We start from the raw sequence: 24975 nt of genomic DNA on the forward strand, positions 1-24975 counted from the left end.
GCAGATTAGGTTTTTAAAAGGCCCCTGTTGGTATCTGCTCTAATTGCACATGGGGTGGTGCTTCGATGGAATTTGTCAGATCCCAGCCGGCTTTAGAAAGCGGTGTGGCCAAGGAAACACCATGCCCGTGTCCACAGGCAAGCGGCTTCTGTAGCTGGTCTTGCTGGACACAGTGCATGGCGAGGGTTTTGCGGGAGCAGAAGGCGCCTGAGCCACAGTCCCCAGTGGGTGGCCGAGGAGGTGGCCATCGAACAGAACAGACTCTGCTCATCTCCCCAAAGCAGGTGCCGTGACAGCCAACGGGCCTGCGGAAATGCCTCTTCAAAGCTGGCTTGGCTCTGCCCAGCAACACAAGCTGAGCCCATCCATCAGCTGTCCTGCCACCTGCCAGTGAGGGTCTCCGCTGAGCTTGCCCTGTCAGCTGGATTGGAAGCGTCAGATACAGGCCAACAGGGCTGGGGTTTGGGGGAGGCCCTCGGAGGAACCGTCTGTGGCACGGTGATGGATGACGCCAACAGGGACGGCATTCCAGAGATTTTTATTCCGTTCCGCACATCTGGCAAGCTCCTTAACCAGAGCAGCTGCGGAGCCCCCATCACACAAACTCTGACTTTTTCCGAGAGACCCTGGGTCCAGAACACAGTAATCCCGCTTGAGGGACTTGGAGCATGTGCTAAAAAAGATTTCTCGACGTGTGTTACTTCCTGGAAGCTGAAACCCATGGAGTTCCACGAAACACAAACCCACAAGAGGCTCCTGGACCGGTAGAAAAGCAAACCAGACTTGGAGTTAGGTAGACCTGGGTTTGGATAGCACCTCCTCCTGCTCTCGTTTTCCCATTTCTGTCAAATCGGAATATGCTACGGGGTGTCTCTACGGTTAAATAAGATCATGTGCCACCACATTTATTTAGTATAGTGTCCAGTACATAGAAAGTACTCAATAGATAATAACCAGTTATTGGGATGATTTGAGTTAGCTTAGGATACTCTCACCATCCTTCCTGATAAGTTCTAGAAACAGACTCTGATAAATAGACAAATCCACAAGGATTTCTTTTTATACCTAATATAAAATGCTCCAGAGAGCAGCTCCCATTCTTCATCCGAAGCATTCTCCTTTTCTACAGCCTAGAGAAAGTCTCCAATAATCTGTATTTGGACCTGCGGTGTTTTCCTCCAACGCAGCAATGGAAGCAAATTCTAGGTCGGGCTCTAACCCCTCTCGATGCAGGAAAGCACTTGGACAAATTTCTAGACTCTACGGAGCTCAACAGGCACCTTCTTCACCAAATACCTACGACCCAGATCTCAAATAGTTTCTCTCCTAAGTTCCCCGTTTCCTCTGCTCCAAGCAAATACTAACTTTGCTGGCCGAGCTCTGTACTGGCCAATCAGAAGGAAGGGAGGCCCCACCACAGAGGGAAAAACTCACTTGTCAAACATATCCATTAACTGCATCTAGGGCTCTGTGCTGGGTCTGAGGTCTACAAAGAGGAATAGACATGGCCCTCGCTTGTGAGACACCAACTATCTAGTTGGGGGGAACAATTGTAGACCACGTTGAATAATAAACCACAAGAAAGAGGTACCATCTGAGCTCCAGCCATGAAACCTAACACTCTACAGCCTTCTGGGCCACGGAGAAAATATCTACAATTCTTATCCCACTGGCAACCCAATATCAGTCAAGCCCTGTGTGTTCATTCATGATTTCTGCAGAGTATTCTACCCCAAACTCAGTGGCTTTAACCATGGATATTCTTAAGAGAATAAGAATCATGTCTCAATTCTTTGGGTCGGCGATTTAGATCAGGTTCGGCTGGGCGCTTCCTCCAGTCTGGACCAGGCTCAGCCGATGTTGGCCAGGCTTCCTCTTGAGTCTGCAGTCACCTGATAGATCGGCTGGGCTCTCCTATGTCTGAGGCCTTGACTGGAAGTGCTAGGCCATCTGCTGCCCCACACCTTCTCTTAACCTCCAAAGAATAGGCCAGACTTGTACACATGGCAGTCACAGGGGTGGGGGGGGGGGGGAGAGGACGTGCGTAAGACTTCTTGAGACCCAGGCTTTGTGCTGGCACACTGTCCTTCCAGCACATGCTATCATTGGTCAAAGCAAGTCCCAAGGCCAGTTTAGACCCAAGGGGTGGGGAAATCAACTCCATCTCTTGGTAGGAGGACCTGCAAAGTCTCACTGCTAAAGATGAGGTGACAGGGAGAGGTGGCGAGTCGGGGCCATCTTCCCCCATGGGATTGGCTCATACGGCACTAACGTGCCAATGTGGAACGTGAAGCCACTTGAGCTAGACTCGGCCACATCTAGCTCTGCTGCCTCTCCACTCCCCGTTCATCTCCTTTCTTGGCTGGTTGTCCTCCCCGACTCACCCTGGCCCAGAAGCTCCTGTGTTGGAGGCCACATCCCACTCTTTTCTGCACATCTCTCCATTACTCCCAGTGCCTTCCTGAGCCTGGTGTCATACTTGGCCCATCGTAGGTGCATGACACACTTTTCTTATGTAGACAATGGGATTAAGTGCCATTAGCATAGAAAAGACAAAATAAGCTAAGTTTGGAGGTGGAGAAGCCCTGCCAGGGGGTGCTTCTATAAAGTGCTCTGAAAACACGGGACAGGCGCCCCGAAGGTAAAGGATCTTGGTGCCTTTCCTTGCATAGAACTCCAATCGGCTGACTTCTGGTGACCTGGGGCCACTGAGCCTCTGTTGCTTCACTCCACCTTAACCAAGGGCCCTGGACCCCCCAGGGAAGAGCAGGGATTTTTTACCTTGTTTAGGAGACATATGACTCAAAGCTTACATGTCTTATTCCCTCTTTAGCTTCACTGAGAGCTGAGCAGACCTTGTTAACAAGGCTGGATTCCAGTTAAAATCCTCCAGCAGACATTTCAGCCATCCCCCACCATCTAGAAAAGTCACGTGACTCCATTTATGTAAACACCTTCCCCGTTTCCAAATATCTGCAAAGGGAATGATTCTTAATGGCCGAGCTGAGATTAGCCCGGCTGACCTTCAACCCGTGGGAGGGATGGGAGAAATTACAGGAGCACTCTGAAGGCACTTATCTATAAACACCTGTTGGAAAAACAAAAATAAATTCTCTAAACCAAAAAAGAAATAAATAAATGATATAATGAGCTCATTACCAGCCCATTGTCTCTCCCAAATGTCAGTTTGAAATCTTTCATGTCAAACTCCGAAAAACGTTTTTTTCCCCTCACTTTCTCACTCTCTTTCTCTGCTTTATCGTGCTAGATGGAAAGAAACTTTATTTGCTCCAGGAAGACAATGGCCTTATCTTCAACCTAGATCCTCGTCCCTGGAAAGGTGGCCTCCTCTGGGAGCATTTTCATAGTGGGGAAAAGCAGCTCGCGAGAAATAATGAGCAAGCAAAGGGAGTCTTGACTTGACACTGTGATAAATGAGGTGAAACTTTGGCAAGGAACCAGAGTTGGCGTATTCAAAAAGGAAATAAAAAGATCGTTCCATTTTAATGGGAAATATAAAACAGCCATTGTGCAAAAGTCGATTTTTCAAAAGCCAAAGAGATAAAGACTATAAGGGAATGACTGAGAGACGAGGGAGATAATGCGGTTGATAATCAGGCTGAGGTAAAGTGGCACGCTCGGAGCCCCCGGCTGGCTCTGCGGGAGTGCCTTTGCAAGTCTTGCTAGCTGCATTTGCTCCCGCCTCATTACCATATGCATCTCCAGACAGCGTCCTTATAGCTTCAACTTGCCGCCTTGCCACACTCCGGCCAGCCGGGGAGAGCAAAGTCAGCCCAACTTTCTTCAAATCGCGAACTTCTCTCCATGAGCCACAGAGCTACCAGCACCTTCTAAGTCCCCAGATGACAGAGAGCCCGAGCCCAGCCTTATGCATGCACTTGCTCTTCCCAATGGACCTGACTAGCATGAGGTTGACACCTGTGGGCAGTGCCATACCCTGCCCTGTCTTTCACTGGGCAAAATCATGAATCTTCTCTAGGTTGTCCTTGGGCAAATCCTAAATAGCAGGCTCGGTATGCAATGGGAATGGCTGCACCCCTTTCCCCAAGGGTAAGTGTGAATTAACCGAGGCAGTGAAAGAAGCCAGCTGAATGCAGTCGAGCTGATGCAATTTAGGGGCTATATGGGGATCAACTGCCTTAGTCCAGATCCTGCCATTTATTCTCCATGTGAAATTAGCTCTGTAAAATGCTTGGCGCAAGGCCCAGTACATAGTAAAGGCTCAATACATCTTAGCTGTTAGGATGACGCTAGAGATACAACGAGAGTACTTTGATGCCGTGACCAAGAGGAAAGTGATGAGTTTCTTTGACTTCATAAGCTAAGGTGACTAATAAAGGCCCAGGGAGAAAGTTTATTCACAAAACTGCCCAAGGAGGTGCTCAGGTGCTACTGGGTCTCACCCTGGGCACCTCTTGTGTAGAACCTTGGAGACCTTCTAAACCCCAATCATCTTCCTGCTGTTCACAGATAAGCAAACCAAGGCCTGAGAATACTAGTAGCTTGTCCAAGGTCACAGTCAGTGGAAAGCAAGAACTTGACTTCTCCCCATTTCCGATCAGGTGCTCTGGACCCTGCCAAATGCCAACACCACCCTGCTGGGTCATAAAACACACCAAAGGAAAACTTACCACGCCTAACCCCTTCTGTCCACCCCATCAGTTGAGGAGTTAGAAAGACACATGGATCCTTCTTCAGGATTTGGAAGTCTTTGGGTCTAATGATTAGGGTTTCTTCCATCCTCTTCCCACTTCTGCAGATTGGACCCCTGACGACTACGAGAATAGCTACGAGCAATCCAACCAGGAAGAGAACAGCAGTAATACTCCTGCCTACCAGGAAAATCCTGACTGGTACTACACAGAGGACGGTAGGTGCCAACGCTCTTGGGGGGCTCTCCTGGGAGGAAGCCAGCTCTGCTAGAGGAGTTTATGTGTGATTATATGCAAACGCCTCTCTCTCCTCTCTGACCAGCATCATAGAATGGGTATCGGATAAATGACTTAGACTGGCTTTTTTCAGTTAGAATCATACACTAGGAGGACTGGGGAGGTTCCTAGAGACTCTCTCTCCCACCCTCGAGTGACAGAGGAAGTGGCGTTGACTTAGCCAGGGTCATACAGCAAGTTAGTGCATCATCATCTGGGTGACCCAACACGGTGAGTAAAAGTCATGTTCAAAATCACTTCCTAGCTTTGATTACAGGTAGGTCCTAATTATGCAGAAGAGGCTGGGTTAGCATTCAGTATCAGATTGTAGCTTTCACAAATGTGGCATTGAAACTTCCCTTCCCTTTGTGCTGTGTTTTTCTTTCTCTTTACATTCCTTGGAAGCTTTGCACAGTTGGTATGTGTGTGTGTGTGTGTGTGATGTGCACACTCACATGTATGCTTCTACACTTGTTTTTGTTTTTATGGCTTCTTAACCCAAGCAATGGGACAGAAGGAAAAATGAGAAGTGGGGCCCAAGCAAAAGCATGTGACAAAGCCAGGAGAAGGAATGGAATGCACTTAGCAGCTAGAATAAAAACTGTAACTGTGCGAAGTGGCCTGGAAGGCAGGGCCAAGATACAGGGCATCAGGGGAACATCAGAAGGGACCATCAAAACAAGAGCTGGGCCCAGGGATCCTAGTTCCTGAACCAAAGAACAATGTGTGTGAACAGAAGGATAAAGAATTCCCCAAGGGAAGATCCATTCAGACAACCATGAAAAGCCAAAGGCACAGATGAAATATGACAAAATCTAACTGAACAAGTAGTTGAAGAAAGATGAAGGCCACTGGGTCATTTCCTCCTCGCCGCCAATCCTTCTGTCACCCTCTTGCCTTTGGTCTTCTTTCCTGATGTTCAGAAAGCTTGTGTTTCATTAGGGGTGGGTTTTCTTTCCCCACTCCTGACCTCCACCCCCGGGCACTGGGAGTAGGGGAGGTCTTCAGGCTTATGAAATGCCTTCAGCATCAGAGGCAGACCCTGTGGCACTCCCAGCGAGACTGGGAGGAGAAAAACACTGATGGTGGAAAAGGGGAGTTTCTCAATGAGAAACTCAATGAGATTCCTTCTCGCCTGTCCTCTTACTAACCTGAATCTCTCTCTGGTCCTGTGACTGCAGTTTTCCTTGCTCTTTAAGGGCAATTCATGTTTCCCCCTTTCCCCAGTCACCGGCTATGCATTTGCTCTCTCATTCGGGCCAGGAGACTGAAGTTTGACGAGCAAGCAGGGGGCTTCTCACCTGCTGTGCTTTGCGATCATTGACTTCTGTCCACATATCATAGATCCATGCCTGTCCAACCCCTGTGAACACGGTGGGGACTGCCTTGTCAGTGGGGACACCTTCACATGCAGCTGTCCAGCCCCTTTCTCTGGAAACAGGTGTCAGAATGGTGAGTGCACTTTCACTGGGCTCCCTCTTCCTTCTGAGTTGAACAAGAGGCACCCCAACTCTAGGGGGTAAAAAGGGCTGAATGATTCCATGGAAAGGGTTATACATATTGCATCATCCATAATGGACTCCGTGGCATGATAACAAGCGATATCTCATTGGATCCTTACCCATGCGTATTGGATAGGACTGGTATGTCCATTTTATAGATGGGAACACTGAAGCTAAGAGGAGATAAGAGCTGGACTCTGACCAAGATGTATTCTATACTCAGGGCTTATTGTTTAGAGTGTTTGGACTAACTACAAGAGAGAAACACTGTTCTCAGATGAGAGAGCAGGAAGAATCTGAAGGCAGATGAAGCCCAACCCAGTTAGAGAAAGGGAACCCAGAGACACAGGGGACCTGATCATGGTCACACAGCTATTTAGGAGAAGAGCAGATATTAGAGCTGTGGTGCCTGGCTCCCATCCCCATGTGCTCTTTCTTCCTACCATCCTCACTTATGGAGACTCTGATAAAAATGATGTCTGCCTTCGGTGACCTCTTATGGGCATAACATGAAGCTATGTGATAAGATATTGAGAATAGAACCCTTATGGGCTAAGTGAACCCCTGGAGAGAATGTGGATTGTGTTCCACCTGGTGACCATCTAACTGGGGTGAGGGAGGCAGTGAGGATCTTTAAATAGGGGTTTATGGTTGTCTTCTTTTCTCTGTGCCTTCTTCACCCCCTCCTTCCATTTCCAATCCTGTAAGTCCTTCAGTAAATGCATCAGGATGGTTTGGGGTATCAGGCATTAACATAGTACCTGGGTTCATCCCTCAACTTCCCCAAATAATGACAAAATTGTAAATGAAATATAAAATCAACTGCAAAGTAAAGAAACTCAAATTGTAGCTCTATTTGTTTGTTGAAGGTATAAAAATGATCAAGGTTTTTTATAAAGATAGAGTAAGAAAGAATATGAGTTCTGGAAGGAACTGGGATGCAATCATCCATGACCCAAGGATTTATTAAAAAAAAAAAAATTTTTTTTGTCCAGGGGTAGCATGGTATTTCGGGACCACAAACAAGGGCATGCACTCTGTCAGTCACGCTTCACCACCACCCCCAAACATTGTATTATGCGGGTACCCCAGTAAGTAAAATTTGTCCCCAAATCATGTTGCTTACTTCTCTGTGGATCTCCTACAGTGCAAAACAAGTGCAAGAACAACCCATGTGACCGGGGCGAATGTCTCATTACCCAGAGTCCTCCCTATTACCACTGTGCCTGTAAACACCCTTACAGGGGTCCAGACTGCTCCACAGGTAAGTGTGGGAGGCCCCTGCTCTGCTAGGTTTTCTCTCTCTGAGTTGTGCCTGGAACATCTACAACCTATTGTGTGGAAGTCCAGATGCCTCTGACGTTTTAGTGGCATCATCCGGGGACACCTGGCAGGCTCAGTCAGTAGAGCATGTGACTCTTGATTTCGGAGTTGTAAGTTCGAGCCTCACGTTGGGCGTAGAGATTACTTAAAAACAAAATCTTGAAAAAAAGAAAATGCATCACCCCTAGAGAGTCTAGGAGGAATTGACTAACCTGTGTCCCTTCTCATCCAAAAAGAATAATCTTGAAACTCATTTCCTCCAGGAAGTAAGCCCGGGTCTATTCCTGGAACGGGCCATATAGGGGATTAAATCTGTACTTAGTCACTGCAATGAGTCAGGCATTGTCCCAAGAGATTTACATTTTTTCTTACATTCTTCCAAAAATACCACAAGGAAGAATTTTATGGATGAAGGAACTGAAGTTCAGAGAAGTTAACTGACTCGCTTACAGTCCCACAGCTATCGAGGGGCAGAGCCAGGTTTCAGCCTAGCTCAGACTGGCCCATAGGTTCTTGCTCAGTCTATACCTCTTATTCCTCACTGAGTGACCCATTTACTTAGATGTTCTTCTTTGCATGGCCTCCATCACATTCCCTCACCCATGTTTGTTTATGTTCTTAAGGTTCATGTGTCCATTTACTAGAGTGTCAGTGGGTCTGTCTTTCCCCTTTGGTAACCCAACTTTTGTGAAAGGATGGGTACCAGAAGAGTGCCACTGAGATCTCCTCATCATCTCCGATGTAGCTACAACTCCTTCTGAAGAGCCTTCCTGGCCCCGCTTCCTGTGTTCACAGTGGTTCCTGTGTGCAAGCCAAATCCCTGCCAAAATGGCGGCACCTGCTCCCGGCATAGGCGGAGAACCAAGTTCGCCTGTACCTGCCCTGACCAGTTCAAGGGGAGATTCTGTGAAATAGGTATGGATCTCTACCACCGCCACTTCAACAGAAACTTGGGGCCACAGTGAGGCCTCTGGAATCCTTTTATGTTTGGGTTTTGTTCCCAGAATGGGGTTAACGTCAAGATTCCCAAACTCTACAATTGCCTCTGCCTTCCAACCAAAGGGCATAGGGTGCACCTGGCTCTGTGTAAATAGTCATAAACTGGGATGTAGTGCAGGCAAATCAGGTACACCTGGGCCTCCCTGGCCCTCAACCCGAAGGCCACCAGGCTTTGTGTGAGCCAAAATTAAAGAACTAAGTTCCATCTAAGTTCCATCACAACCACCATGTTTCATGTTTTTAAGCTGGGCTGAACATGGAATATACAAGCCACTTTCCTTCTGGAATTCATGGTGCAAGCTCAGGGTGATCAATATTCAGGCCCGATCCTCTCCCCACTTGATACACCTGCCAGGTCCTTTTCAGGAGCAGCATGCCAGTCCCTCTCAGTTCCCATGTCCCTGCCTGCTCTCTCCAAGGTCCTGATGACTGCTACTTTGGTGATGGCTACTCCTACCGAGGGAAAGTGAGTAAGACAGTCAACCAACACTCATGCCTTTACTGGAACTCCCACCTCCTCTTGCAGGAGAATTACAACATGTTTATGGAAGATGCTGAGAGCCACGGGATCGGGGAGCACAACTTCTGCAGGTAAAACTTATCTTCTTCCCCATGAGCAGTCTTGGGTGCCTGTCAGTGTAAGGGTTCGTCTGTCCCTTTTTCCTGCTCCTAGTGTTCCTGGGCAGCTTAGAAACTGGGTGTGTGTGGGGGGGGGTAGTGCGGAACACTGAAACTCATCGGCTTTCTTTCTAGGAAGGTTTTCCTACACAGGATAGGCTAGGTTGAGCTGCTGTAACAAACAGCCCCCAAATCCCAGTTGCTTGAATACCTCAGGGTTTAATTTTCACTGTGGCTTCATGGGTCATGTGGGTTGGGGAGTGGGATGTGAGGGAGAGTCTTAGCTCCACAGAGTTACTCAAATACCCAGGAAAGGAAAGGAGAGACTCAAAAATAGAGCATGAGTTTTTTTACTACCTGAACCTAGAAAGAACACATCATCTCTGCACACATATTTCACTGACCAGAAATAGTCATGCCATCCTGCACAACTTCAAGGGAGAAACGTAGAAGATAAAATGGAAGGTCTGGTGAGCATTGCAGTCTCTGCCACAGGATGTTCAGGATTTCTCACATCAGGATAATGTCATTTCTATACCTGGTGATGACTAGTTACCTTCTTCTCCTGCTGCCTCCAGACTACTCTGTTGGCTTCCTCCACTGCTCTAACCACATAGAATCTGCACATAAGGGGCAGGATTTGTATGGCTTTAAACTGGTTCCATTAAGCCAGAGGATTTCCCTTGCAGAAAATGCAAGTTACCTCCCACCTTCACTCAGTTTGAGCTGTTCCATTCATGGAGGGCTCTCCAGGGCGATGCTCATAGCAGCCTTCCTCAGAGAATTCCCACGCATGGAATTTGGGGGTCCTCTCACCATGCATCTGTAGCTATTTCACTTTCCTGACAAAGGAGAATCTTCAACAGGGACCTCATTTCTTTTCCTACAAACACTTTGATATGTCCCGTGGATCTGGCACACATCTTGTTAACTGTTTTCTGGTCATTGGGATTCTACCCTGCAAGTTAAAGTTTTGCCAAAAACACTTATGTGCCAGGGTTTGTTGACCTGTTGGAGGAATGGAATGGAACGTGGTCCCCGTGTGGGGGGGGGCAGGGAACACAGGAACTTGGTACTCTTTTATCCAAGGGTCCTTTAATGAGGTTCAGGGGGTTCACCAAGCCTTGACTGTGGGTTATTTTGTGTTTTCATTTTAGAAACCCAGATGGAGACAAACAGCCATGGTGTTTCATTAAAGCCAACAACGCAAAGGTGAAATGGGAGTACTGCGAGATCCCAGCTTGCTCAGCCATAGGTAAGAACATGGCTGTCCTGAAGCCCTAGCAATGGTGAGGTTGCAGGGTCCTGCACCCCATCTCTTCACCCTGTTCACCCGCCACACCTGTTTTACCAATTGCCATCCCAGTGGAAACCCAAATGCCCAATCCTCTGCCCCCCTTTCAGGATGCCTAGCAAGCCCTGGATACCTTTGTTAACTGAGGCCAGTGATCCAACTATAAACTCATGTTTCCTGACTCCCAGACAGTGCACTCAGCAAATACTTATGGATTGCTCGCTATGTGCCTGGCACTATGCCAGGTCTTCAGTATACAGTGGTGATCAAACATTGGCTGAGACTCCATAGCCTCTCAGGATGCAACATGGACAGAATTCCAGCCTCACAATCTTCCTGGCAGGCTTCTCTGGCCCACCTCTCTACCCATGTCCGGAAAGTTGCACCTTCCCACCTTGTCCTGATCGATGGGATTACCTCCCTGGATAGTTTCAATTCTGTGCCTTTGCTCTCATGGTCATCTCTGTCTAGAATACTCCATCCTATGTCTGATTTTGTCCATATCCAACCATTCTTTAAAAATCAACTGAAGTAACCCTTCCTCCAGTGATGGATTTACATATTTACACACACATTTTTGTATACATGTCAAAATAAGAAGTAAAAAGCAACATCTTCAAAAAAAAAAAAAAGCAACATCTTCATCATTAATTCTATAGACTTGTTTCATAGGAATCCATGTATTCACACATATTAACTGTGTATCTACTACATGCCCACCTTGTATGCATCAGTGCAGTCTCTTAACTCTGAAACTTGCTAAGCTGCTGGACTCAGAGTCATACCTCTGACAGGTCCCTTCTGAGGCCCTGGAAGGAAAGTGAGTAGTGTGATCTGTCTTTCTTGTGTCCCACAGACATTGCTGACACAGAGGAAAGCCCCACAGAGCCTCTGACTGAGCTTCCAGGGTTTGACTCATGTGGGAGGACTGAGATGACGAAGAGGAATGTCAAGAGGATCTATGGAGGCTTTAAGAGCACGGCGGGCAAGCACCCGTGGCAGGCATCCCTGCAGACCCCATTGCCACTGACTGTCTCCATGCACCATGGCCACTTCTGCGGGGGAGCGCTGATCCACCCCTGCTGGGTGCTTACTGCTGCCCACTGCACTGAGTAGGTGCCTACTGAAAGCAGAGGCCAGGGAAACTCAAGTCTTTGGGGCGTGTTCTCCCCTTCCAATCTGAGCAGCATTTTGGTGACTTTGGCAGGATCAGAGGGGCTGATCTAGCTCTAAGAGCAGGAGTGGCTCCTTAAAACCAGATGGAAAAGAGCTACCATGTCTAGAAGGCTTACCATGGGCATTACGTGTATTATGACAATTAACCCTGAACACTATCTACTGGAAGACAAGTTGAGGAAGGACAGAGATTTTTACTTTTATTAACTGTAATATACCCAATGCCCAGTGCAAGTCTTCATACAGAACAAGTGCTTAGTAAATATTTGTGCAGTGAAAAAGTTGATTGTTATTCTCATTTCATAAACAAGGACCCTGGGTCTTGGGAAGGTTTAGCATCTTGCGTAAAGTCATGTGCAAAGTGAGTAGGTAAATGGGATATGAACCCAGACTGACCTGTTTCCTTAACCTCTCCAGTCTTGCCCTGAACAGAGAAAAATAGCATGCTCCTATCTGATGCCATTACTATGAACCTCCTGGTGTTGTGTGTCTTCAGCCATGACTCCTATTTGGCCTAGAGAAGCCAGCACCTACTGAGCACCTGAATTACCAACACTCCCCTGAGTTCCCCAAATTCATGGTCAGAGCTGGTCCCATGTAGCCCAGGTTTTGGTGGCAGCCTTAAAGGTCTTCCTATCCAGTATCATTAAACAACTTCTTCTGGGATTCAAACATGCAAACACTAGCCTTCACAAAGAATAGTTGTTCAAGAAGTTAATTGGCTGCTCTTTAGCAAATCCCAGGGGGAATGGGAGGTCTCTCTCAGGAAATGTGGGATACATGTTACAGCTTGCATTTGGAGACCATGTTTCCTCACATTTTCTTACTTGGACCACACAGCAGAGTTCTGTGAGCAAGATGACAGTTATAAATGAGGATGCCAAGGCTGCAGAAGGTCGGGTCATTTGTCCAAGGTCATAGCTCACTGGGAACAAAGCCAGGGCTTAACTTTAGTCTCTCAAATACCAGACCATCTTACCTTCCCTTGCAGCATAAAAACCAAACATCTGAAAGTGGTGTTAGGGGACCAGGACCTGAAGAAGACAGAATTCCATGAGCAGAGATTCGGGGTGGAGAAGATTTTCAAGTACAGCCACTATAATGAAAGAGAAGAGATTCCCCACAATGATATTGGCAAGTCTCCTCTATGGTGGATCTCCCATGGGTCTTGTCCTGGGTAGATTTCATTACTGATGGAAAGCTGAGGTTTGGTTCTAGAAGGTGCTTTTTGGTCCCTCATAGACTCTATAAGATAGAGAATTTATTCCAGAGCCCTTTAGTTTTAAAGGTCTGTGTTGATGTTATCGATAAATGAGGGGAAGAGGTGCTAGCAAGGCTGTATTGTGGAAAGAACTCAGCCTTGAATCTCAGCTCCCTCCCTTACTAGCTGGCTTCACTTCTCCAAGCCTCAGCCCCTCTTCTATAAAATGGATACGCTGGTGTACAACACTCAGCTTCCCGTGTGTTAAGTGACTTGATGTGCATGTGTCCCCATGTACATCTGGCATCTGGTAGGTGCTCGGATGTAGACGCAATGATGTTAAGCTGCCGGCTGCTCAATATGTACTCTAGCTCTCCATTCCTAGGATCTGTCACTCTCTCTCCTTCCTCAGTATCTTTTTTTTTCCCTCTTGAAGCCTGTTCTTTAAAAAAATGGACTATAAACGATTTCAAACTCCACTGTTATTTTTTGATATTACACTCAGCCTGAAGTGTGACTCCTCCCCAGTTGGAAGTTAAAAGAATGCAGTAGCCGAGGAGCAAGGCATTCATTTGTTAGGCACTGGGAGTGGGGCTTTGCAATGTCTACCTCCTGATCAAGTTGAAGCTAATGACAGAGAGGATATCATCATTCATTTCCTCTTTCTCTCCTTACCTAGCTTTGCTCAAGCTGAAGCCAGTGGATGGTCACTGTGCTTTGGAATCCAAATATGTGAAGACCGTATGTTTGCCCCATGGTGTTTTCCCCCCTGGGACTGAGTGCCACATCTCTGGCTGGGGTGTGACAGAAACAGGTGAGTCTGGCCATGCATTCTCCTGAGACCCAGGTGAGTTGCATTAACTAGAGAAGAAAGGGGTCAAACTCAACATCCCTTCTGAACTTAGAATCAGTGTTCCATTGAAGGTACATTACAAAAAGGAAGAGATTGCCTTATGGCTAAATCTCTAGATAAATCTCATCACTTCCAAGGAGACTGCCCTGATCTTTCTATTTGTCCCTGTCCCCTACCTTGACTTCCATCAAGCATTGATCCTGTATCCACAGAGATCGCTCTCCTTCCCTTGGTAGACTGGAAAGAGGATAGATTATAAAGAAGATGGGTTTGGCATCAGACAGATTGGTGTTGGGTTCTTGGCTTTGTCACTTGGACAGCTGAGTTTTAGTTTCTCCATAACCACACTTACCTCCTAGGTTTGGAATCATGATAATAGGAGCTGATAGAATTCCATGGAGATATTCACTTAGCCCCTGGTGGGCAGGGTCTGCGTTCATTTATCTGTTTCCCCTAGAGTGCTTCGCTCAGGGGTCTCCACATTGTAGGCATTCTATAAATTTTCTTAAACCAAGCTACTGATTTGTCTCTAGGATGCGGTCTTATCTAAAAAAGTAACCACAGGATCCATTTCCTCATGTGCTGACAAGATTATATTCTCTAACATATGAAATCCAGAGGTGTATTTCAAGTCTTTCTCAAATACTCAAAATAGATCTCTCTTCCCCCCAAATCTTGCCCTTAATAATGGAAAGCAAGAAACACTTTAAATAGACCTGTATTCATGAAGAAAATGAAATGTAATACACAAATCTGTCAGAAGGCTTTTGGGAAAGAAGATTTTAGGTTAATCAGATCTAGGGTTAGCCAGAGGCCAATCTTCATAGGGATCTCCATTGTCATGCACCTAAACCTTTCAATATCACCATGCTGACCAGAGCACATTGAGCAGAACAGAGGATCCTCAGGGGAAGAAATCTCTGCTCTGGGAAGTAGGTAATCTAGAGGAGCAACTGGGGCACTGCATCCATCATTAGGAATCTACTGTGTGCCGGCCCTCTGCTAGGAAATTTAAAAAATGGTTTAAGACACTACCCCTACCCTTCTGACCTGATGGTCTAGCTGGGGAGACGGAAGAGGGAATAAATGATTCTGCTCCACTGTGATAAGCACAGAACAGAAGGTCTATAAAACCATGGGGAAGACTGGAGGCTAAGAGCCTCCATCCTTGAAAGATGAGGCCCCTCTGCCCATCTCCTGGAAAAACCTTCCTTTCTGAGTTCAGACCTGTGGCCATCTTCTTACCAATGCCCCCACCATCTTCTGGTGGGACACATGTCCTCCGGGTCCCCACAGTGGTGACTTCTTTTCTCTACCCCACAGGGGAAGGATCCCGCCAGCTCCTGGATGCCAAGGTCAAGCTGATTGCCAATGCTTTGTGCAACTCCCACCAACTCTATGACCACATGATCGATGACAGCATGATTTGTGCAGGAAACCTTCAGAAGCCTGGGAAAGACTCATGCCAGGTCAGAGATTCCAAATGGCACTTGGAGAAGGAGACATGGGCAGGAGATTACACTGGGCAGAGGCCAGACTGAGAGCCCCTGGCTGGGAGGCCAGTTCGGAGGCCCACCTGCCATAAAGCTAAGGCACAGGCAGGCATGCTTGTCCTCTGGCAGATTGGCATCCACATCCATCTGGGAGGGTCCAGCATTGTAACTGTAGTGGCCGCTTTGCCTGCCTTGTCTAAGTTAATTCTCATGACACTGGTGAAGGGGATGTCATCATCATAAGTCATAGATGCTTGGAGAAATGATCTTGGCCCATAGTGCCTGGCTGGTTGAGTGGCAGAGCAGAGATTTGCTTCACTGTGTTTAAACGTGAAGATGGTGCTTCTGGCCTCAGTACTGGGCAGCATGGCTGAAAATCCCAACAAGGAGCTATCCAAAGGACCAGTGGCTAGAAGGAGAAAGATGACAGGCCCAGAGAATTCATAATAGTAACTAAGCATCAGGATCTGTATGTGTGTGCCTGTGTACTTGAGAGAGAGACAGAGACAGAGATGGGGGTGGGGATTCAGCCCTAGCACACTAAGTGGCTGAGTGGTTCCTCAGCCTGCCTGACATCCCCCCCAACCCAGTCTAGGACTTTTGGGGACCCCAAGCCACAGAGGCCTGTGGTGACTCAGAGGCTGCAGGACAGGGAGATGGGGGAGGCTCCATCTACTGGTGCTGAAGTGACATCAAGCCTTTACCCCAAGTCAGAGACCAGGCCCCATGGTCTCTCTCTCTCTGTAACGGTCACATCTCACAGGAGACGTCCTTCCTAGACTCCCAAGAACACCTAAGTTTAGAATTTTCTGCCCAACGTCCTCATAAATCACCCAACTGTCTTGGAAACCCCAGTGTGGACACACTCAAGCCTCAGCTCCCCCCTCACAAATGGGCCCAACAATGACCTGCCGGCCTCGAGCTGGGGTGGGAAATCACCGTCACTCTCTCTAAGGTTTGTGGCTCTACTGGGACCCTCTGTCCCTTCCCAAGGGGCTGCAGAGATCCACCTCCTCAAAGGAGGGTCGTGGGCTGATGGGTGTGATTTGTCTGAAGCCCCTGGAAGATGAATAAGAAAACAGATCATTCTGTCCTCTAGGTATTTCGAGGGCTTCGCTTGCAGGCTTTGGAAACAGACAGTCACAGGTTTGAATCCTGGTTCTTCCACTTCGTGACTTTTGTCAATCACTGAATTGTTTCGTCAGCTCGGGCTGCTCTAACAAATCCTCATAGACCGGCTTAAACAGCACAGATGTATTTCTCCCAGTTCTGGGGGCTGGCTGTCGAGATCAGGGTGTCAGTGTGGTCAGGCTCGAGGGGGTGCCCTCTCCCGGGTCACAGACAGCCAATTCCTCCTTGTGACCTCACACGGGGGAAAGAGGGAGCTACCTCTGTGGAGTCCCTTTCAGCAGGGCACTAATCCCATGCATGAGGGCCCCACCTCATCTCCTCCCAAACCCCCACCCACTGAGACCGTCACATTGGGGAATTAGGTTTCAACGTCAGTATTTGGGGGGAACACATTCAGTTCATTATACCGAAATAATTCTCCAATCTCGGGTGCCTAATCTGTAATAACGAAATAAGAAATAACGTATGCATAAAATCCTAAGGTGTGGCTAAGATTCAAAGAGACAGTTCGCTGTAAATCCTCTCAGTTGCCGGGTGTGAGCAGTGGGGCGTGGTGAGAGCTGCCCCTTCTCACCATCCTCCTCCTGCCACTTTAGCTGGGGCTCAATATGAACCAGGCACTGTTCTATGTACTTTACAAAGATTAATCTGCACAGGAGCCAGGGCAGGGTTGGGGGAGGTCTGTTGCCCTCCACAGTTCACCATGTGAGAAACTGAGGCCCACTTGGCGAGCATCCACCAACCTGGTTTGGAACCAAGAAGATCTAACCCCATAGACCACGTTGAACATCTAGGCTGTGCTGTCTCTGAGCCCTGTCCTTCCCACCCTGTGTGTGCCCTGCGGGTCCTGGGAGGGTTCTATCCAAACAGGGTACCGCCCCGCCGACCCTGCAGGAATGGGAAGTTGGGGGCCCCTGAGAACTTGCTGTGTGACTACGAGTCATGACTAAGAGTGTGGAAGTAGGGTTGTGACCACAGCACTGGGGTCCAGTCCTGTGGCTTCTCTGCCAAGCCCTCATGGACTCAGGGGCCTATGGTGGTATTCACTTCTCTCCCTTCAGAGCTCTGTGTCTGAGAAGGCTTTAGAAGAGCCCTGCCTCCACTTTCCAGAGAAACTCACTGGGGCGATGTCACCCCATCGCCCCCTGGCATCTCCTCATGGAAGGTGGAGGGTGTCTCTGAATGTATTCTGATTCACAAAGCTGAACTCATGTGTCTTTTTTCCCTTAGGGTGACTCTGGAGGCCCTCTGACCTGTGAGAAGAATGACACCTACTATATCTATGGGATAGTGAGCTGGGGCCTGGAATGTGGGAAGAAGCCAGGAGTCTACACCCAAGTTACCAAATTCCTGAATTGGATCAAAGCCACCATCCAAAAGGAGGGTAGTTTCTAAGGTGTCTTCTGAACCTGAGAGCCCATTGTCCTGACCACCCAGACAAGGCCAGGCCTCATGGGCAGCCCTGGACGCCCTGGGAGCCCCCAGGAGGCCATATAGCCGAGTGTCCATGCTCTGAGCAGAGACAACAGCCACCCAGCCTGGGGCGCCCTGGACCAGCATGTCCACTGCTTTATCAGGCTGCCTCATGGGTAACCCAGCACATGCCAGAATCAACCCAATAGATATTTTGTTGGCTTCCCTTCAAGAAAATCACAGACCACCTTCACCTCAGACATTTGCAAACGTGGGATTTCAGAACAACCAGAGCCAGTGGGAGTCACCTTTACATCTTTATTCCTCATCCCAGACACCCAAGGAACGCAACAGAACTGGCCACCCATGTCCAGGATCAGACGGGGGACCAAAAATACAACATTCTCCGTGGCTTTCTGAGAGTCGTTGTTTTAGTAAAGGTGGTTTGGGGATGGGCTGGTGCATGGCTTTTTCAGCTTGCTCGAAGGGAAGCATGTCTCCAGTGGGCACATTTCCTCCTGAGCCTCTTTCCCAAGAGTCCTGGGTGGATGCTGCTCACTCACAAAGGCAGAGCCTTCCTCCTGTTGACGTGCAGAATCTCAGTGGCATCTGGGTTCACGTCCCCCCTCTGATTATCTGCAGGCTCCACAGCCTCTGGCCCCCCCTGCAGAAATCAAACATACCTCCCTGAGTCAGAATGAAGCTTCCGCCCGGCTCCCACAGGATGAGCTGCCTCAGATGCCCTGGGAGCATTTCAAATGCTCCCCCTCCTCTGCCCTTCCCCTCCTCCACCCTCCCCAAGAGAAAGGATCCTCGAGGCAAGAAGGAGAAAGAAGCAAAGCCAATCTCTCATTTAGACGTGGCGTCTTTCTTCTGAACAAAGTAGTGTTCAAAACCCAGACTGTTGCAGCCAGCGAGTCCCTGACCCTTCCTGCAGATGTAACGAGCTAGCGGTGAGCACAGCCTGGGCGGCCGTGGCCCGTGATTGAAGGGGCCCCGGTAGGCTTGTCTCCGCGCAACTAATGGCTGTGACTTCAGAGAAAACCCTGCAGGAAGTTTAACCCGGGTGTCATCCGCCTGGTCATCTCAGACCCATGAAATTAGGCGCCTTGCTCCAGCTAGCTGCATTTCACACTTCTTTAGAGCCGGCTGACCTTTGGCCAAAAATAAAGTTTGAAAAGAAACAATGAGTTTGCCTTTCCCCCACGGCCTTGCCGGCTGGGGTGGGTTTGCGGCTGGCTACTCACAGAAGCCCCCCGGAGACCCAGGCCCCTCGCCTTGGCCAGTTCCGCCGCCCGCCGAGCCATTTCCACTTTGTAGGAGCCGGGAGGTGTCCAGCCGATACCTCTGGTCAGGTTCAAGTCTGATTTGTACTTGACCTTAGGGGACAGAGGGAAGCAAGAGGAAGAGGTCAGTGGGGTCTGGGGTGGTTTGGCCACAGTGTGGCCTCTGTGGGATGGAGCACATGCCCTTGTCAGTAAAGTCAGGACAAGGGGGGCAAACTCCTCCCCAACAGAGGCTCCCTGGTACGGAGGGCCTGATGTGCTGTGATCTGGGCTGGCATGTCGCTGGGCTTTGCATCTTCCCACTAACAGGAGCCACACTGGGGGCAGAGGGTGGGGAGGATTTGTTCAAGTCTCAGCTCCCACCTCAACTCGCTCTGTGACCTCAGGAAAGCCATTTCCCTTCTCTGGGCTTCAGCTGCCTCCCAGGGAAAGTGCAAGGACTGAGTCAGGTAACTGCTAAGACCTCTCAGAAACAGTATGGCAGAACCATCAAGAGCTTGAGCTCTCACATCAAGCCAAATGGGGTTCATATCCCAGGCCTGCCACCTGTTTGCCGGGTGATCTTGAGTCGGTTCCCTAAGCTCTCCAGGCCTCTGGTTCCTCATCTGTAAAATGGGGCAGGAATGGGCTGCTGTGGGAGCTACATGGCACGATGCTTGGAAAAGCATTTGGCACCGAGCCTGGTCCACAGTAAAGACTCCATAAATTGCAATTATTATTCCTTCTGGCACTGTGGTGTTAGGTCTCCCGGATTCTGTCTCAGCCCAGCTCCCCACCCCCCAAAAGGTCATGTGGGTCACGTGGGATGCGGCGTGATGGCCGAGGCAGCGGAGGAAGGGTCTCAGCCGGGCGGCTCACATCACTCTGCAGCTGGTGGGCCTTCTGCGCGTGCTTCAGGCCCAGCTGCTCGGGGTCGCAGGTGGGCTGGGCCAGGGGCTGCCTGTAGTGCAGGTCGCTGGCTAGCTGCTGGCTCCTCCTGGCCTGGAGGAAGCCGGGCTGGTCTGGGCAGCTGTGGAACTGGGTCCGAGTCCTGGCAAAGTCCTTCTTGTACTCGTTGTCACTCTGCAGTTTGCCGACGCTGAGGAAATGCCTCATCCTGGGGTCGTCGTTGACGCTGCGGTAACCAATCTGCAGGCCCCGGTCCCGCAGGAAGGCCTCTTTATACCGGAACTGCAGGTCAGAGAAGCAGAGGTGGGGCGCGGGGGCCAGCCTCCCCTCCCAGGCCAGCCCACAGGATTCTCAGCCGGAAGTTCAATGACAGGGTAAGAGCACAGCTTTGGATTCAGGTAGACTTCGGATCTAGATCTCCCTCTGCTACCTTCTAGCTGTGTGGCCTGAGGCCAGTTACTGAGTCTCTCTGAGCCTCAGTTTCCCCTCCTGATAAAATGGGAGAACGAGCCTCCACCCCAGGGGACATGGAGAGGATTCAGCGAGATGGGGGCTGAGCTTCAGGTTCATGCCCACCGAGTGGCGGCTATGGGTATTAAGGCTGCTGTAATGAATAATACAACAGGAAAAGCCTCTCTCAGCAGCCACTCTTCCTTTGATTCTTCCCGGCTTACAGGGGCCCCATCCAGGGTTCCTCAAACCATCTCTAGGGAAGGATCAGATTAATTTTGTTTTGCTTTTTAAATTTCCAATCCATCAAAGTCCCATAGGTGGTTCTACTGCATCTGATTAGTATGTAGTGGTAACACCCAAACCAGCCCTGCTCCAGACGAGTCCACTGGGCACAGGCTTTGTTGTCACAACGGCTAGTTGCTAAAAATGTTTCTAAATGCCTGTTCTTGATTTCTGGACTGATTGTGGGCAGATACAAGGTATTCATGAGTGATCCATGATCTACCTTCTTCTTCCATAAAAATGGCTGCCATGTTTTGAACACCTGTTATTTGCACAACAATGTAAACCATTTTGTTTTCAGTCCTCCATTGATCCTAGGAGATGAAAATTATATCCCTATTTCACAGATGTAGAAATCTGCATTCAGAGGATGTAAGCAACTTGCCCAACACCACATGGCCGCGTCCTAAGTGACTGAGCCAGGATTTGGACTCAAAAGCAATCTGAGGAAAAAGCTCAATCTCTTTCTACCCTGTCACGCTGCACTTCATCCCTTTATTGTGGATCGACACATCAGTCAAATGTTAGTTCACTTCTAGGTACACATATGTCAACTTTTAAGAGTGTCCTCCCCAATCTGAAATTTCTGGCTAAGGTTCTAGAAAATAAGGCCTATTTTTAATTTCATTTGAAATACTTGTTCAGTTTGGGTTCCTGGTGGTTTGCTTTTCAACAGAACTGGGAAAAGCAGTCAAACCCACAAGTGAGAGAGGGAGTGAGAGCCTGAGGTCTTACATCACTGGCGATCTCCCTGGACGCCCGGGCGGTCTGGAATGGGATGGCATCCAGCCTGAAGTCATAGCCGCCAGCCCGGGTCTGTTCCCAAGAGTTTCTGTAGGCTTTCTAGATGGGGAAAACAGAGAAATGAGTGAGCAGGGAGTGAGAACTCCACACCTGGCATGTTGTTAGTTCTGAGCAGGAATGAACACATACCCTCCGCCCTGCAGGTGTCCAAGGACAGAGCCATGGCCCCACATCTGTCCCGAGGACCTCCCCAAGCTCTGGGACTGGTGGGGCTGGCCACGAAGGGCTCAGCTCTAAGCTCCTGGCCTGAGCATCAGACCCTGCTCTGATGGGCCTGTGGTCTATGAGTCTGGCTCCTTTGCTATATCCTGTTGGGACCAGCGGCCACCCCCCCACTCCTTCCTGTCTTTGCATTCGCTTTCAGTGCCTTGGGTTTGCAGCTTCTAGATGCCAGAACTTGAAGTTCAAGAACTCTGCTTCTTCCCTCATGCTGAGAGCACTCTTCCTTGGGTCCTGGCACCCATGAATTTGTTAGCTCCAACGACGCCCCGGGGGCCCCTCGGCTACTTCTAAAGCTGTGTCACACCAGCACTATGAAGCGAGCCGCCTCCCATAGGCACACCCCTGGTGCCCACACGGAGGGAAGAGCCTTCACCTGAATTAAATTGATTGCCAAGAACCTGACTGAGTTCCTGACCCATGTATTTCACATCTTCCTCTTTCATTTTTTCCCTTTTGAAGGTGTTCTCGCACAGCCTCCAGGAGTCTGTAATCACATCCTCTTGGTCCTCAGGTAGACCCACATACCCGAGAGAGCATCAAAATCTCCCAGGCCTTCATGTAGCTAATATTTTTTTTTTTCAGCATAAGGGAATGGCTCCATGAAAGGAGGCATCTGGAGATCCCAGTGGAGGGCTGTCCTTTATCCAGCCACAGAGAAGGGACACAGCGGGTGAGGCACATCGGCAGCAGACGACAAAGTGACAGCCCCAGACTGAGTCGGCGGCTCACTCACTCCAAGAGCCACAGCAGGTCAGGAGGCCCCGGAAGAACCTTGCTTTTGTCACTTGGAAACAGAGGTCATGGCCGAGGCCCCGTTCTACAGGGCATTGAGGGGACTAAGCAAAGGAGGGATGGCAGATAAAAAAGCAAAGTGCCTCGCACCACCGCGCAACTGGGCCTGGAAGCAGAGGGGCCTACGAGAAGGAGTCAGGCACGGCAGAGCTCCACATTGTTACGTACTGCCATCCATCACCTTCACCTTCATCATTGCCTCCAACTCCAACATCCAATGCCACCAACCACGAGCCAAATACCTGCTGTGTTCAGGGGCCTAGAAATACAGAGTCAATAATCGTTGGGAGTAATGGCCTAATTGATGGGTCACAAATGGCCCCAAGGATTCCATTTACTGGGTCACCACCGAGTGGAACAGGCAGGACAGAGGGATCGGTATATGGGGAGAAACATTCAGATAATGACAGAGCAACCATCACCTTCAGCATTACGCTCCCTGATATGGTGGCCCCACAAATAGCAGTATATACAGCAAATAGAGTCCAAGCCCTTAGCATCCCCTGGGAAGGGGACAGTTGGCCCCTTCCTACAAAGGGCCTCCACACTGGATCTGGGCTAGGTAAGGGCGCCAAACTTTCCTCAGCACCAAACTCCGATGTCACCCCACTCTGGGGTCCAATGCACCCCAGCTTCCGAGCCTCTACGACGGAGGGTCACCTAGCGAGCGTGGCTGAAATTGGGGTTCTCTCCAAGGCGCCGGCTCCCCTTTCTCCCATTCCTTCTCCCTGTATACTATTTGCTTGATTGTGATCACTTCCTCCCTGAGTTTTTTTTATTCTGTTGAGGTTTCTGCCTTGCCACTGGGAGCCTTTAGATTCCGTAGGCTCTTTGATTTGGAACCCTGGGCGTTCCTCTTCTTTATCACAGTGGGTGCAGTTTTGTCCTCATCCTCACACATTAGAGTCATTTGATTTTTAGTTATTTCGGCTGCCTTACACATCTCAATGGCTTTCTTTGCCCAGGAAGGTCACTTTCCCTCCACATCTTCCTCACAGAGCACTTGATCCAATTGTGTGCATTCTCCACGCCCCCGAAGAAGTGCTCTTTCAAAAGAGGTTCATGAGTTCTCCATATCCGCATGCCCCGGCGGCTAATTTCAGCTCTGGGACTCTGCAGACTGGCGTCCCTCGTGAGCCAAAAGATGCTCTGTCACCAGCCCGGGGTGGCTGTCCTCCTTCAGCCAGGCCCCAAATGGACTGGCAGCTTTACCCCAGTCTTCAGGGCTCTGAGCCTCCAATCATACGGCCCATGGAGGCCCGGCCTTACCCCATCCTCGAAGCACTAATACGATGGATGTTTTGTCCCAGCTCTGTTGAGGGGGAGGTCCTGCTTCCCCCAGATGGAGGTCAGCCCACCCGAGCTGCTCTTCTAAAATTATCGCTGCACATCCCTCAAAAGCCTCAAATGGTCATAATAACTCATATTTACAAAGCACCATCGCATTCACTGCGTGGGATCCCACAGGGCTTTACAAACGCAACAAACTAATACACACGCTAACTAGAAGGCGCCTCTTGCCAACCCCTGCGAGGCGGCCACCTCTGGGGTGCGCGGGAGCAGCTGCTGATCTGCACGGAGCCCCAGGATACAATGGCCAGGCCAGGGAGGGAAGAATGGCCGGACTCTGGGAGGCCCCGCGCGGCCCCAGGCCGACACACTCAGCCTGTGTGATTCTGATCTGACAGCAGCTTTTGATTCTGCCGCCTGCCTACCTGTTATCCCTGGATCACAGCTTTGCTGGCCGAGCGGCAGCCTATTCTATTACAACCAGGGGCCTCCAACCCCCGCTAACAACAAGCCCGGGTTTAGGAAACAGCATCTTGGTTATGCACGCAAAGGGCAGACATCTAAGGGAAAAAGAAGTGTGGAGGCCACTGCCTCACGCACAAAGGAGCTGCTCGTGTTTGTACCCGGTGGATGACAATTGTGCGGCGAGAAAGTGCCACCGTGCCTCCAAAGTCACCCTGCTCTGGGGACTGAGGAGACGTGTCCAGGAAAGAAACGGAGCAGGTGTCTACACCTGCCAGGGCGGGGGGAGCACCTGACTGCGGTCTTGGCCATCACGCCCAGAAACAGAATTTTCAAGCCGGAAGGAACCACAGGCATTGGTCCGCCCAGCTCCATCCCATTTTCCAGTTGGGGAAACTGAGGCCCAGCGAGGGAAGTGGCTCAGAGTCCCACATGCGGTCTGTCTCACTCTCGGCCCTGCGTTCTTCTCGTCTCAAGCCCTCCTTCCTGGGACTTTTCTCCCCCCGACAAATACAGTCCAGTCTGGGTGTAGATACAGTTGCAG

General features: G+C 49.6%; 2 protein-coding genes across 8 annotated transcripts in view; one reads left to right on the top strand and one right to left on the bottom strand.

Moving 5' to 3' along the window:
* Positions 1-18220, top strand: part of HABP2 (hyaluronan binding protein 2) — a 32200-nt gene extending 13980 nt beyond the window's left edge. The window contains exons 3-13 of the mRNA XM_045878869.3: positions 4781-4891; positions 6294-6401; positions 7599-7715; positions 8570-8689; positions 9193-9364; positions 10549-10646; positions 11542-11797; positions 12853-12995; positions 13742-13876; positions 15239-15384; positions 17770-18220. Coding sequence (XP_045734825.1) covers positions 4781-4891; positions 6294-6401; positions 7599-7715; positions 8570-8689; positions 9193-9364; positions 10549-10646; positions 11542-11797; positions 12853-12995; positions 13742-13876; positions 15239-15384; positions 17770-17934 — 1571 coding nt within the window. The 3' untranslated portion in view covers positions 17935-18220. The remainder of the gene's footprint in view (positions 1-4780; positions 4892-6293; positions 6402-7598; positions 7716-8569; positions 8690-9192; positions 9365-10548; positions 10647-11541; positions 11798-12852; positions 12996-13741; positions 13877-15238; positions 15385-17769) is intronic.
* A 36-nt stretch (positions 18221-18256) lies between these two features.
* The window catches only part of NRAP (nebulin related anchoring protein), a 71619-nt gene continuing 64900 nt past the window's right edge, over positions 18257-24975 (bottom strand). For 6 of the 7 annotated variants that reach the window (XM_054508396.2, XM_045878864.3, XM_045878865.3 and 3 more), the window contains 4 exons: positions 21597-21704; positions 20097-20408; positions 19200-19331; positions 18257-18616 (listed from right to left, as the gene is read on the bottom strand). In XM_054508396.2, the coding sequence (XP_054364371.1) occupies positions 18512-18616; positions 19200-19331; positions 20097-20408; positions 21597-21704 (657 nt within the window). In that variant the 3' untranslated portion in view covers positions 18257-18511. The remainder of the gene's footprint in view (positions 18617-19199; positions 19332-20096; positions 20409-21596; positions 21705-24975) is intronic. The other variant, XM_054508395.2, reaches the window with a different exon arrangement.

This window comes from Mirounga angustirostris, unplaced genomic scaffold, assembly GCF_029215605.1.
Source record: "Mirounga angustirostris isolate CCGP_5_RB_7025 unplaced genomic scaffold, mMirAng1.0.hap1 SCAF_6, whole genome shotgun sequence".
Classification (NCBI taxonomy): Eukaryota; Metazoa; Chordata; class Mammalia; order Carnivora; family Phocidae; genus Mirounga; species Mirounga angustirostris.